We start from the raw sequence: 13,192 nt of genomic DNA on the forward strand, positions 1-13,192 counted from the left end.
TAATAGAATTTTCACTGATATCATGTCTATAATTTAGAACTGAAAAGTAAAATTTCCATTCTTAAGAAGTAGGGCAAATTATTTAATTTCTTCAAATCTTAGCAAATGCATATATAAAATGGAAATAATAAAACATAAATTTACTTACTGTATTCTCAGAATTTACGATTCAAGTCAAAGGTCCCGACAAAAAAAAAATACTGTTCTCAATTCCTATGTGCTTCTTATCAGTTAGTTAGGGATGGACTGGACATATTTGCTGACGGCATGATGCTCCTTCTGACCCATGCATGCATTCTCCCTCTCTTTTAAACATTAATCCCATTTACTTGAAAGGCAGAGAAAGAGAGAAGAGAGAGAGAGACAGACACACACACACACACACACACAATTCTCCCTTCCTTCCTTTCACTCCCCAAATTCCTTCAACAGTTAGGGCTGTTGCTGGGAGCTGGGACCTCTATCTGGGTCTTCCACGTGAAAGGCAGAAAATCAAGCTGCCACCCAGGAAGCATTAGGAAGCTGGATTGGAGGTGGAGATGCCAGGACTTCAACTTGGGATGCAGACAACTTAAAAGGCAGGTAAATTCACTGTGCCACAATGCCTACAATCTCATTATATTCCACCAACATGTATTCAGCCCTTATTAAGCTAGGTGCCACGAATACAATATGTCAAAAGATATGGTGATTTTATTCCCTCAGGACAGGTAGACAATGAACATAAAAATTGACAAATCAATATAAAATTCAACTGTGACTAAGTACTGCAGAGGATGACGAGGATATATAACGCGGCAGCATCTGATATTCCTTAAGGAAGTCAGTGAGCTACTAACACAATCTAGCAACATTAATGGACTTTTCTTTCATTAACAGATTTTTTTTAAAGATTTATTTTTATTACAAAGTCAGATATACAGAGAGGAGAAGAGACAGAGAGGAAGATCTTTCATCTGATGATTCATTCCCCAAATGACTGTAACAGCCAGTGCTGCACCGGTCTGAAGCCAGGAGCCAGGAACTTCTTCCAGGTCTCCCACACGGGTGCAGGGTCCCAAGTATGGGCTGTCCTCTACTACTTTCCCAGGCCACAAGCAGGGAGCTGGGTGGGAGGTGGAGATGCCAGAATTAGAACCGGCACCCATATGGGATCTGGGCGCAATCAAGGTAAGGACTTGAATCGCTAGGCCACTGCACCGGACCCTATAATTAACTCTTAAAACAGGTTAAATAGGTCCCCAGAGAAGACAGTTCAGAAGGCAAAGGGACCATGGTTGAAACAGCCTGATGTTATCCTACCTGGGCTCGCTCTTCATCAAACTCCAGGCAGCCCATACCATCCAGTCTCTGAAGATCAATCCAGCCTTTCCAGATAACACAGACTCCATTCAGAATCATAGGAGCCTTCAGATAGACCTAAGAAAAAAAAAAAAAGAAAGAAAAAAAAAAAAGGATGAAGACCACTGAAAAACCACCACACACAAGAAAATAAAATCCTAAGAGTTTTCTTAAAAACAAGAACACAGAAAAATACATGTACAAACTACAGCATCTGACATATTCTAAAAAATGAAGTTAATGTAGCTCACTAGTATTATATTTCTAGTCATTATTTTTGCCAGGTTGTTTTAAAACTATTTATTTACTTGAAAGGCAGAGTGACAAAGAGGAAGAAACAGAGAGAGATTCCATCTACTACTAGTTCACTCCTTAAATGACCACGACAGGGCTGGGCCAGGACAAAGAAACCTGGAATTCCATTTGCATCTCCCACACTGGTGGCAACCCAATCACTGGTTACCATCTGCTGCCTCCCAAAACACATCAACAAGAAGCTGGAAGGGAAGTGGGAGGCACTGGAACCAAGCACTGATCTGAAATGAAACTGGGATTCCAAAATACAGTTTAACCTGCTGCAACATGACACCCATTCCTGTATAAATATTTTAAGATTTATTTATTCAAAGGTAGAGTTAGAGAAAAACAGAGAGAGAGAAAGAGTGAGAGATCACTCTTGCATCTACTGGTTCACTCTCCAATGGCTGCAATGGTTGGGACTGGCCAGGCAGAAGCCAGGGTCCAGGAGCTTCATCCACGTCTGCCACAAGAACTTGAGCCATCTTCTGCTGCTTTTCTCGGGCACAAGTGCAGTAAAATGGATCAGAAATAAAGATGCTGGTGTTGCAGGGAGCAGCTTTATCAAACATATATCTATATATATCTTATGGAAGATTTATATTTGAAAGGCACAGCAAAGAGATGAAGCGACAGAAAGAACAAAGAGATCCTCCAACCACTGGATCACTTTCTAAATGACCGCAACACCCAGGCCTGGTCCAGGCAGAAGCCAGAAGCCCGCGATGGCAAGGATTCAGGTACCAGAGACATCATTCATGGCTTCATAGACACTATTAGCAAGGATCTACATGAACCAGAATAACTAGGACTTAAATCAGTACTCCTGCTATAGTTTAAACAGATTTTAATTCAAGAATTTAATTTTAGAGTCTCTTACACATGATTAGGAGGCCAGTTGCGGCAGCCTTTGGGAAATGAAATCTTTGTCTCTCCTCCTCTCTGTGAAAATCTGCCTTTCTAATAAAAATAAGTCCTCAAAAAAATTCAGAAGATATAAAAACTTTATGAAATTCTTTCTCAAAAAATAAAAAATGAATTCCTAATAAATGGAATTTTCTCTTACACAATATTTTTAAAGAAAATAACCCAAACTTTATCACATCCAACAACTGTACAGCTTATACATTACAGAACAATCTAAAATGAGTATCCTGAAGGGGGCTGGTAGTTAAAATGCTCCTCAGGACACCTGCATTTCAGAGCGGAGTACCTGGGCTCAAGCCTTAGCTCCCTTCCCAGCTTCCTGCTAATGTGCACCATTGAAGGCAGTAGGTAACAGCTCAGTACCGGCTCCCTGCCATCCACGTGGGAGATCCAGACTGAGTTCCTAGTCCCTGCCCTGGCCCGGCTCTAATTAGGCAGGTAAAGTTTTGGGAGTTAACCAGTAGATGGGAGAACTCTTTCCACTTTCCTAAATAAATAAATAAATAAGTAAAAATTAGTATTCTAACATACTATAATATCTCAAGTCACTGATACATTATGTTCAACATATTTTATGCACTGAAGCTTTAGAAAATATCAATAAATTTACTGTCAAAACTGCTAAAACTGAAAATATTGTTCATCTGGTAAACCTTTAGCGCTTGAACAGAACTGACATACTTATTCTTTGCAATTAGTTCTACAATAATATTAACTTTCCTCATAACAACAACAAAAAATACCCCCAGAATTTTCTTACCTTTTTTTTGAGAAGTAGACACATGCATGCGTGTGTGCGCACACACACACACACATACACCCCACAGAGCTCTCATCTATTTGTCTACTCCCACAGATGCCTGGCTAGGACAGATTGAAATGAGAACTCAAACCAAGCCTTCCACTTAGGTGGCAGGGACTCCCCCACTTGCTGACTCCCCAGAAGTGCATGCACTAGCACAAGCACTGGAATGGGAAGCCTAACGGGACTTGAACCCAAGTTCTCCAAAATTGCAATGTGGGGGGGGTCTTTTTTTTTTTAAGATTTATTTATTTTTATTGAATAGTCAGATATACAGAAAGGAGAAGAGACAGAGAGGAAGATCCTCCGTTCGATGGTTCACTCCCCAAGCGGCCACAATGGCCGGAGCTGAGCCAATCCAAAGCCAGGAGCCAGGAGCTCTTCTGGGTCTCCCACACGGATGCAGGGTCCCAAGGCTTTGGGCCATCCTCTACTGCTTTCCCAGGCCACAAGCAAGGAGCTGGATGGGAAGCGGGCCCACCGGGACTAGAACCGGCGCCCATCTGGGATCCCGGCGTGTGCAAGGCAAGGACTTTAACCACTACACACACTCCAGGCCCCTCAGTTACTTTTAAAAGCACAATTTTACATTTTCTCTACTTCATGTAAAGTTTCTGAGGAAAAAAATCAGCATATTAGATTTAATCAAGTGCTCTGAATAAGACTTTTAAAAAGCAGAAAACCCAGGACATGAATGAGTGTTCAAAATACCACTGTCAAATCCATCTCTATAAATGAAGGTTTCCACTTATGTACAACAAATACACGTTCTTTGGATAATTCCAGTACTTTGTGAGTGGAAAAAAGGTTCTTATTATCTATATAATTATGTAAAATCAGTAAGTCAGTTTCTCATTTTAAGGGAAAAGCAGAAAGCCTCATTTTGTGGCTTACTCAATTTGAGTTTCTTCAACAAAGTGTCTTCAATCCTTTTGTCAGAGATGTGGAATAAATGATTGTTGAGAATTATAAACTTGCTAGAAAAATGACTCCCAAGAATGTTTTATAAAACCCATAGGAATAATGCCTTCCTAGCACATATTTATACCACCCGTTTCACTACTAAACACAATTATGTTCGTTAAGAGCTTCAAAAAAACCATACTGAGAAAATTTCTTCTTATACTCGGTGGTGGGGGGGGGAGGGGAACGGACCTAAAACACTAAGGCTCCATTTCTCCTCTCATTTGGACCAAGGAAATAGTCTGCAATGAGAGCTGAAACCGTTTAACCACACATTTCCTTCTGTTCTGATAAGTGCTCATTTCTTTCCACATCGTAAATTGAAAACTCCACCACTGTGCATCTACTCAAACAAGCGACCACGACAGCTTCATGCTCAGCACCTCACAGAACCTAACCAGTACTCTACACTTCCCATCAACACTCCTTCGTGCACTGCATCACTGGCAAAGATTTCCACCTATCTCTTCCCACTGAGAGAGGGCCAGCACATTTGAGGACTGGAGCATTTCACCTACTAGTGCACCTCATTAGTCTAAATTTACATTAATAATGAGGCTCACACTCTTCATCCAAGAGCAGAGAAAGGTCAGCTACACACCAATTTTCATGTTCTTCATTAGTGCCTTCTATCATTTAGAACTAAAGATTCTATAATCTCTTAGCTCGTTCATATTAATGTCTACAGAGAAAATATTTTCCCTCTGAAAGTACTAAATTTTTTTAAAAGCCCATTTATTACTTCTTTATAAATGTTCCCTCTTGACAAAGAAAGCCACTGATCTGTTCTGGGAAATTCCTAAACAGCTTCAAAAAATGGCTCCAGGACTTAATCAAGACTAATGTCTGAAATCATCATTAGAAATATTTAGATGATCCCAGTGATTTATTTAGATGTCCATATTCAAATAAATACAGCTTTATGCATAGATCTTCAAAGCAAACGCTTGATGCTTTCATGCATTCATGAATACCAAACCTCAAAGTATGAAGAAAATAAAATTCTGTTGCTTAACAGTTTGGCATTTTGTACTGTAATTCAATAATGTCATTTAAATACAAACACATTTTTCATTGAAAATGATGCCTTATTTCAAACTTTGAAAAGAAAATTTATTAGAGTATGACCTATGAATAAACTCACTGGCCTAAAACAATGAAATATTTTATTTTAAAGGTTACAAAGCCTTTAAAATGAATGCACAGATGTAACCAGACATAAAAACAACAAAAACTTACCTTTCCAAAAGCCAATATCACAATGAGTTTGAGATATCCCAGAAGATTAAAAGTGACTACAGGCTCACACTTTTTTCTTTTCAAAAGGGCATTGGCAAAACATGTTTATATAATCAATTGAAGTACTGTCTATTCAACAAATTTATTTGATCATAAAAGTAAATGAAATATTGATGCATCCTATAACACAGATGAACCCTGAAAACATAAAACTAAAAAAATCAGAACCCCAACTGTAAGCAACTGCCCAGGTTGATTGTACCTAGACAAGTGTTACACTGCTGGAAGAAAAAAAGCTAATAGCTGGCGGGCATCCTGGGCATGGTTAGTGCCAAATTTGTGTTAATTATACCAGTGTGCCATCATAGTCGCCTTGGGGGAACAGATGTGGGAACTCCATCTATAGGGAAAATTTTAGGACCTATGGTCTGACCATGGAGGGCATATGTCAGACACAAGGTCTCCTTAGTTGTTGAAGCTGTGCAATGGACAGTATGCCCAGATGCACATGGGGGGATATGAGAACTAGTTCCCAAGACCTGCAGAGGACGTCTAGTACAATGTAGGGCAGAACAAATTGGACAGTTCTCCCAGCCAAGCTTTGACAGCAAGTATCTGGGTAAGTGGAGACTCTAAGGTAGACTGTGTCAGCCAGTGGACCTTGGAAGTATTCCCTAACCCTTGGAGCAATAAAATCAACAGCATCTTACAACTATGAACTATGTTAGCAGTACCCTCAGAACAAGCTCTACATCGGGGACCATTACTCAAGCAGTGATGCAGTTGGACTGCTGGGAGTGGCCCTCTCCTCTCCCCATTTTCCCTAGGTATAGGAAGAAAAATGAGACTGAAAACAGTTGTCTCATCCACTTTCCCCCTTTTCCTTGGCCTCCCCACCCTAAAGAGTGGTCCACATGGGCATTCATCCTTAACTATGCAAACATCATCAAGAATAAACTTATTATAAGGAATTTTAAAAGACTACTTCCTAGCCTTTTGGCTAAAATAAAGTGAAAAATTAAACAAGAAAAATAAGTCAGAAAAGGTCAGCTACTAAGTGAAATGGCAAGAGTAAGCAATTCTACAGAATCTCAGATTGAGGGGAAGGGAAATAGTATCTGCTAATAGATATGGAATTTTTTTTTTTTGGAGGGACAAAAATACTTTTAATTACAAAGTAATGAGAATTGCCACAATTCTGAGTATATTGAAAAGCACTTAATTGTGCCCTTTCAGGGTAATTTGATGGCATGTAAATTCTTTTCTCAATAAAGCTGTCAAAAAAAACTGTTTTGCACAGTTTTTATTTGTTACATAAGTGGCAACTATGGGCTACCCAAATGGAGATTTAAAGTAGGTACATGCATATGGGAATCCAGCATTCTGAGAACATACACAGGCTGATGCTACCAATCTGGCAGCCATTAGCAACACTGCACTAAATTTGGAGGAATACAAAGATTTTATCCCCAAGAAGTAGGTAGAAGAGAGAGATCCAAGAAGAACCTGGAGGAAGGAAGTTCAACTTTAAGGTGGTGCTGACAGAGTAGCCTATAAACAGCAAGTGAGGTAAGACACAAACATGAAGAGACTAGCAGCTAAAGCACAGGTTAGAGGTCCCCCAAGAAAATCCGCTTCTTGCTGTCAGCATGACATATCTTAGTATCCTATGGGATACTGAGATCACCACCGATCCTTTAGCATAGCTTAATTACTTACAGCAAGGGTGTTCAGACTGGAATTCAGAGGTCCTGCAGGGATTCAGGGTCTTATACATAAAGTTTCAAGACCAGAAATTGCCAAAATGACATGTAATTATGTTGTACATTTGAGGTCATATGCATTTTCCTAAGGAAGCCCACTGCTTTCATTAGATTCTCAAAGGGGCATGAAAAGCAAATGGACTGAACTAAGGTAGTTAACACCATGCTTCCCCTTCCCTCAGTGTTAATCAAGTCTTTCCAGCAGAACTTGAGATTATGAATACTACACAGCTGGAAGAGTAGTCTGAACTTCTTAAGTAGCTAAAAACCAGTAGCTCTGTGTTCTAAAATTTAAGTGCCAGAGGAAGGATATGAGAACCTAGGAAACTTCTTATCTATTACCTTGTGCAAACAGTTTTTTTTTTTTTGAGGGTCTGGAGGTTACCCTTCTAAGAACATCTAAGTTTGGAATAAGCAGTAATAACTTCATCTGTTTTTTCCTCTATTATACTATACATTGCCAAAACAAACAAACAAAAAAACAAACCCTTATTTCTATTTGAAAGGTAGATTTACAGAGGAGAGACAGAGCTGGGCTGGTCCAAAGCCAGGAGCCTTCTCAGGGTCTCCCACATAAGTATAGGGGCACAAAAACCTAAGTCATCCTCCAGTGCTTTCCCAGGCCACAAGTAGGAAGCTGGATCAGCAGTGGAGCAGCCAGGACATGAACTGGGACCCATAAGGGATGTTGGTAGACAGGCAGAGGCTTAGCCTATTCTGCAAAGGCACTAGCACCCTAATAATATACTTTAGCGAAAACCAGAGTTCCTATTTTCTGGGTATCAAGCTGAGAGACAGAAATTGAAGGTACAAGGCCCAGTGTGGCACTGTAGTCCAGCAGCTAAAGTCGTTGCCTTGAACGCACTGGGATCCCATATGGGCACCAATTTTAATCCTGGAGACCCCGCTTCCTATCCAGCTCCCTGTTTGTGGCCTGGGAAGGCAGTCGAGGACAGCCCAAAGCCTGGGGACCCAGAGCCCATGTGGGAGACCCGGAGGAGGCTCCTGTCTCCTGGCTTCAGATCATCGCAACTCCAGCCGTTGTGGCCACAGCAGATGTATCATGGATTCATCCACTAAACAACATTTATCGAAAATTTTGAAAATGTACTTGTGATCTCAAAGTTAATACCCATGGTACCTTCATAATGATTCATAAACAGGTCCAGTCATACATAATTAAACAAAACAAAACAAAAAAAACCACTGGTATGCTTAACCAATACAGCATGGGACAAGTAAAAATAGAAAAGTGCTTTGGTATCAGATAAATTTTAGCTCTATGCATTGTGTCCAAGTCAATTTAGTCATTTAGCTTACTTACTTTTATTTACTTGGCTTACAAGCTTCAGGTTCCTAACATTAAAAAAATCAAAGCTAAATAATACCCTGACAGAAACAGTAAAAACTTGACAAGCTAGTGTTAATAAAAATTCTTGAAACAGTGTCACAAAAACATTGATTATTTAAACCCACTTGACCACCACTGTTTTACATAGCAATTTTTCCAAGGAAAAGAGCCATTTTTTTCCCTGACAATGAACAATCATTCCTACTCACAGACCAATGAATCAGCCAACAAGTAGTAATACTGGGATGCTATGGGCACCTACAAAAACAAGAAATTCCACTGAAAAAATACGGACCCTGCCACTTGGCTGTGATCATTTCTGAAGTCTATTTAACCGATTCTTTTGGAAGGCACTGGGTTCTGACTCATGCGCTGTTAGCCACATGCTCTTCCCTGTGTGTAAATGCACAGTCAGCTGCTGCACTGCCAGATAATCACTACAGTCATTCAATCTTGTCTGCCTCTGAATCATAACTACATTGCATGCAAGTATAAAAATAGCTTCTTCTATAACAGCTTTATGCACTGTACCCCTCTGCTTCTTACAGTTTAAAAAAATCACAAAACGGAAAAACTAGGGCACATACATGGAAATTAGCAGACCATGTACACGTGGGTACATTTAATTCCACATTAAATGAATGTGATAAATTTTTTGTAAAAAAATAAACAAGGTCTTTTCTGCAAATGCATAAGAATGTATTAATATTGCTGATATGCTCTCTACATAATTACTTAGTTTGGTTTTATTTTTCTTTTCCTAAATAGCTGAGCTACGATAAATGCTGACTTACTACTCCCTTGTAGTGGCCCTGTTTTTTTCTGATGCTTTGTTACGGGGTTAAAAACCTACCAGTTATATTCTGGTAAAAAGACTATTTCCTATATCCAAAAAAGGAATCTATCAAAAAAGAAGAAAGCACTTAAAATTTTTTAAACATTTATTTATTTTTATTTGAAAGGCAGATTTTACAGAACAAAGAGGAGAAAGAAAAGTTCCTCCATGCACTAGTTCATGATCCAAATGGCCAACAACAACCAGTAAAAACTGAAACATTTCAAGAATAAAAGAGCTCTAGGAAACTATATATAATAGAAACTAAACTCAATAAAAGGCTTTGAGGATAAAACAGGAAATCTTCAGGAAGGTTAAACAAAAAGACAGAGATAAATAATAAGATAACTAATCACATTATTCCTGAGGTTCAATATCCAATTATTACATGTTCCAGAAATAGAAAAGTAAATTCTGTGTGTGTGTGTATAAAATAAAAGTAGTACAAAAAAGTTTATAAAGGACATAAGTTGCCACACTTAAAAGGGCCACAGAAGATCCAGGACCAAAAATCAATGTGGACCCAAGTAAAAACTAAAACACATTTTAGTAATATCAGGACCAAAATATGGTAACAAAAATGACTTTACAGAAGTACAGAAACTTGGCGTAAACAAGAAACTGAATAGGGCCCGTGCAATCACTCAAATAGCTAATGCTTCCCCTGCAAGTGTTGGGATTCCATATGGGCACCAGGTCATGTCCCAGCTGCTCCACTTTCCATCCATCTCTCTGTTTGGGGCCTGGGAAAGCAGCTGAGGACAGCCCAAAGCCTTCGGACCCTGCACCCCAGTGGGAGACCTGGAGGAAGCTCCTGGCTCCTGCCTTTGGATAAAAAAAAAATTATTTTAACTAGCTTTCCAATTAAAATAAAACAAATCTTAAAAAAAAATTTTCCAGATTCTCAACAGAAACACTGAAAGACAGTAATGTCTTTTTACTGAAAATAATTTCCAACTTCAAACTCTAGACAAAGCAAAACATTGGATAAACCATGACAGTGGAATAAAGATGTTAAGGAATTTTTTAATTTTAAAAGTTTGAGAGGCAGAATTTCCATCACTGGTTCACTCCCCAAATGCTCGCAGCGGGTAGTGTTGGGCTGGAATGAAGCCAGGAATTAGCAAAAACAATCCAGATCTCTAACTTGAATGGCAGAAACCCAGTTACTTGAGCCATCAACATGTCTCAAGAGTGTGCACGGGCAGCAAGCTGGAGTCAGGAAGATAAACCCAGGCACTGGGACACGAGTACCTTACTAGGTTAAATGCCCACTAGGCTAAATTTCCCTAAAAATATATGTAAACATACGAGTCAAACAACTTAAATTTCACACTTAAAAAAAAAAAAAAGGCAACTGTCATCCACAAAATGAGACCACAAAATAAAACAGGGAAAGAAAATTAAAGAACAGGAGCCACAATTATGGCACAATGGGTTAAGCAGTCACTTGTAAGCCAGCAGGCTATATCAGAGAACTGGTTCGAGTCCTGAGTCGCAGCTGCTCTTTTTCTCATCCAGCTGCCTGCTAACATGCTTGGAAAAGCAGTGGATGGCCCAAGTACTTGAGCTTCTGCCACCCACGTGAGAGACCTGGATGGAGTTCCAGGTTCTTGGCTTTGGCCTGGTCCAGCCTAAACTGTTGTGGTCATGTGGGAGAGGAAACCAGCAGATGGAAGATCTGTATCTTCTTGTGTCACTTTGCTTTTCAAATGAATAATGCATCTTAAAAAAAAAAAAAAAAAGGCCCAGTATGGTAGCCTAAAAGCCCTCACCTTGCATCTACTGGGATCCCAACGGATACTTTATGTCCAGGCTGCTCCACTTCCCCATCCAGCTCCCTGCCGTGGCCTGGGAAAGCAGCTGAAGACAGGCCAAAGCCTTGGACCCCTACACCCACGTGAGAGACCTGGAGGAAGCTCCTGGCTCCTGGCTCTGGATCGGATCGGCTCAGCTCCAGCCATTGTAGCCACTTGGGAAGTGAACCAGTGAACAGATCTTCCTCTCTGTATCTCCTTCTCTCTGTATTTCTATCTGCCTTTCCAATAAAAATAAATGATTTTTTTTTTTAAACAATGAGACCCATCACAGCAGATGAATATATGGCAGCAGTGCCCTGGGTGCAGAGGCCAATCTGTTATTAGGCACAGGAGACAGGCACCCTGAGGAGCATCAGCACTAAAACTCCTTTAAGCAGGGGAGAATGCCCTCACTGGGCTCTCCAATGCTGGGCCCAGCCAGTAGAGGGGACTGCTCTGACTTACACCTATGACAAGGAGGGAGGGGTCAGTATTGTTGGGCAGCAGTACACTGAAACAGGATACTGGTTTCATTGTATGGTACTACATAGGTCCCCACAAAGTAAATACCGCATGTTGTGAGCTGAATTTTTTACAGTTCAAAAGAATGCTCCACCTGGAGACATTCTTGGTCCACCACCTGGAAGGGGCCTGCCTTCTGTGGGCCACAAAAGAAGATGCTGACGCACAAATTATACACATACTAGAGATGTGCATAGATTTGGTAAATAGAAAACATTTTCAGTCACACCAAAACTTTGCAATGTGATTCATTTTCTTACATAAAATTCTGCTTCATGAAGGATGGATGTAAAATACTTTCTGGCTTTCTCATAGCAGAAAAAAAGGTAACGGGACATTAGTAGTCTAAACACCACAAGCCATCACACTGTCATTCTACACTGCTGAGAGTGCAAATGCTAGTTTTGATTCTCTCCACTTCCATGCCTTTATTTTGAACTCACTTGGTTTAAAGCAGCAACTAACTCCTCTTCAAAATAGTTCCCTTTAATTTTTTTTAAAGATTTACTTTATTTTTATTGCAAAGTCAGATACACAGAAGGAAATATACAGAAGAAGAGACAGAGAGGAAGATATTCTGTCCAATGATTCACTCCCAAGCAGCCACAACAGCCAAAGCTGAGCCAATCCAAAGCCAGGAGCTTCTTCCAGGTCTCCCATGAGGGTGCAGGGTCCCAAGGCTTTGGCTACTTGACTGCTTTCCCAGGCCACACGCAAGCAGCTGGATGGGAAGCAGGGCCGCCAGGACATGAACTGGCACCCATATGCAGTCCCAGAGCATACAAGGCGAGGACTTTAGCCACTAGGCTACTGCTCCAGGCCCTAACTTTTTCTTTTTATTATTGTATTTGAAAAGCAGAGAGACACAAGAGACAGATCAGATTCCCCTCGTGATCTGTAATTTTGTAGTTGAGGCCAGAGGCTCAGTAATCTGCCTCCTAGGGAGTGCCAACTTCCGGAACTTGGTCTTTGCTTAGCTCCAAGCCTATGTTTTTCAGTATGTTACTATGTTGCCAATAACTATTGTGTAAGATGCCACAAACCCCACTTACAACCTTCCCAAGCCTTGCATGAAGTTAATTTTGAGTATCCACTAATAATTTAGTATGGCCATTTTATTAATTTTGATGATTGAAAAGCAACCTTTATCCTTCCTTCATTTTTATTTTTAACCTTTAACTTTTCATGAATTGTTTTCCTAACAAGAGTGAATAATACTTGTGATTATAACCAGATTGCCGGGAAACTGTGTATAATTATTTGTTTTCTGCTAATAATTTGGCAAAGCTGGCTCTATCGTTTTTGAAAATATTTTTAAAATTTAACGTTGAGTGGGCCTGATGCAATAGCTCA

General features: G+C 40.0%; 1 protein-coding gene across 5 annotated transcripts in view; it reads right to left on the reverse strand.

The window, feature by feature from the left end:
• Window positions 1-13,192, reverse strand: part of LOC121167684 (core-binding factor subunit beta) — a 46,485-nt gene that overhangs the window by 19,102 nt on the left and 14,191 nt on the right. For 4 of the 5 annotated variants that reach the window (XM_040997236.1, XM_040997235.1, XM_040997233.1 and 1 more), the window contains one exon: window positions 1,303-1,419. The exons of the other annotated variant lie outside the window; for it this stretch is intronic. In XM_040997236.1, the coding sequence (XP_040853170.1) occupies window positions 1,303-1,419 (117 nt within the window). The remainder of the gene's footprint in view (window positions 1-1,302; window positions 1,420-13,192) is intronic. 5 annotated transcript variants of the gene reach the window in all.

This window comes from Ochotona curzoniae, unplaced genomic scaffold (genome assembly GCF_017591425.1).
Source record: "Ochotona curzoniae isolate NIBS_2020 unplaced genomic scaffold, NIBS_Ocur_1.0 patch423, whole genome shotgun sequence".
Lineage (NCBI taxonomy): Eukaryota > Metazoa > Chordata > Mammalia > Lagomorpha > Ochotonidae > Ochotona > Ochotona curzoniae.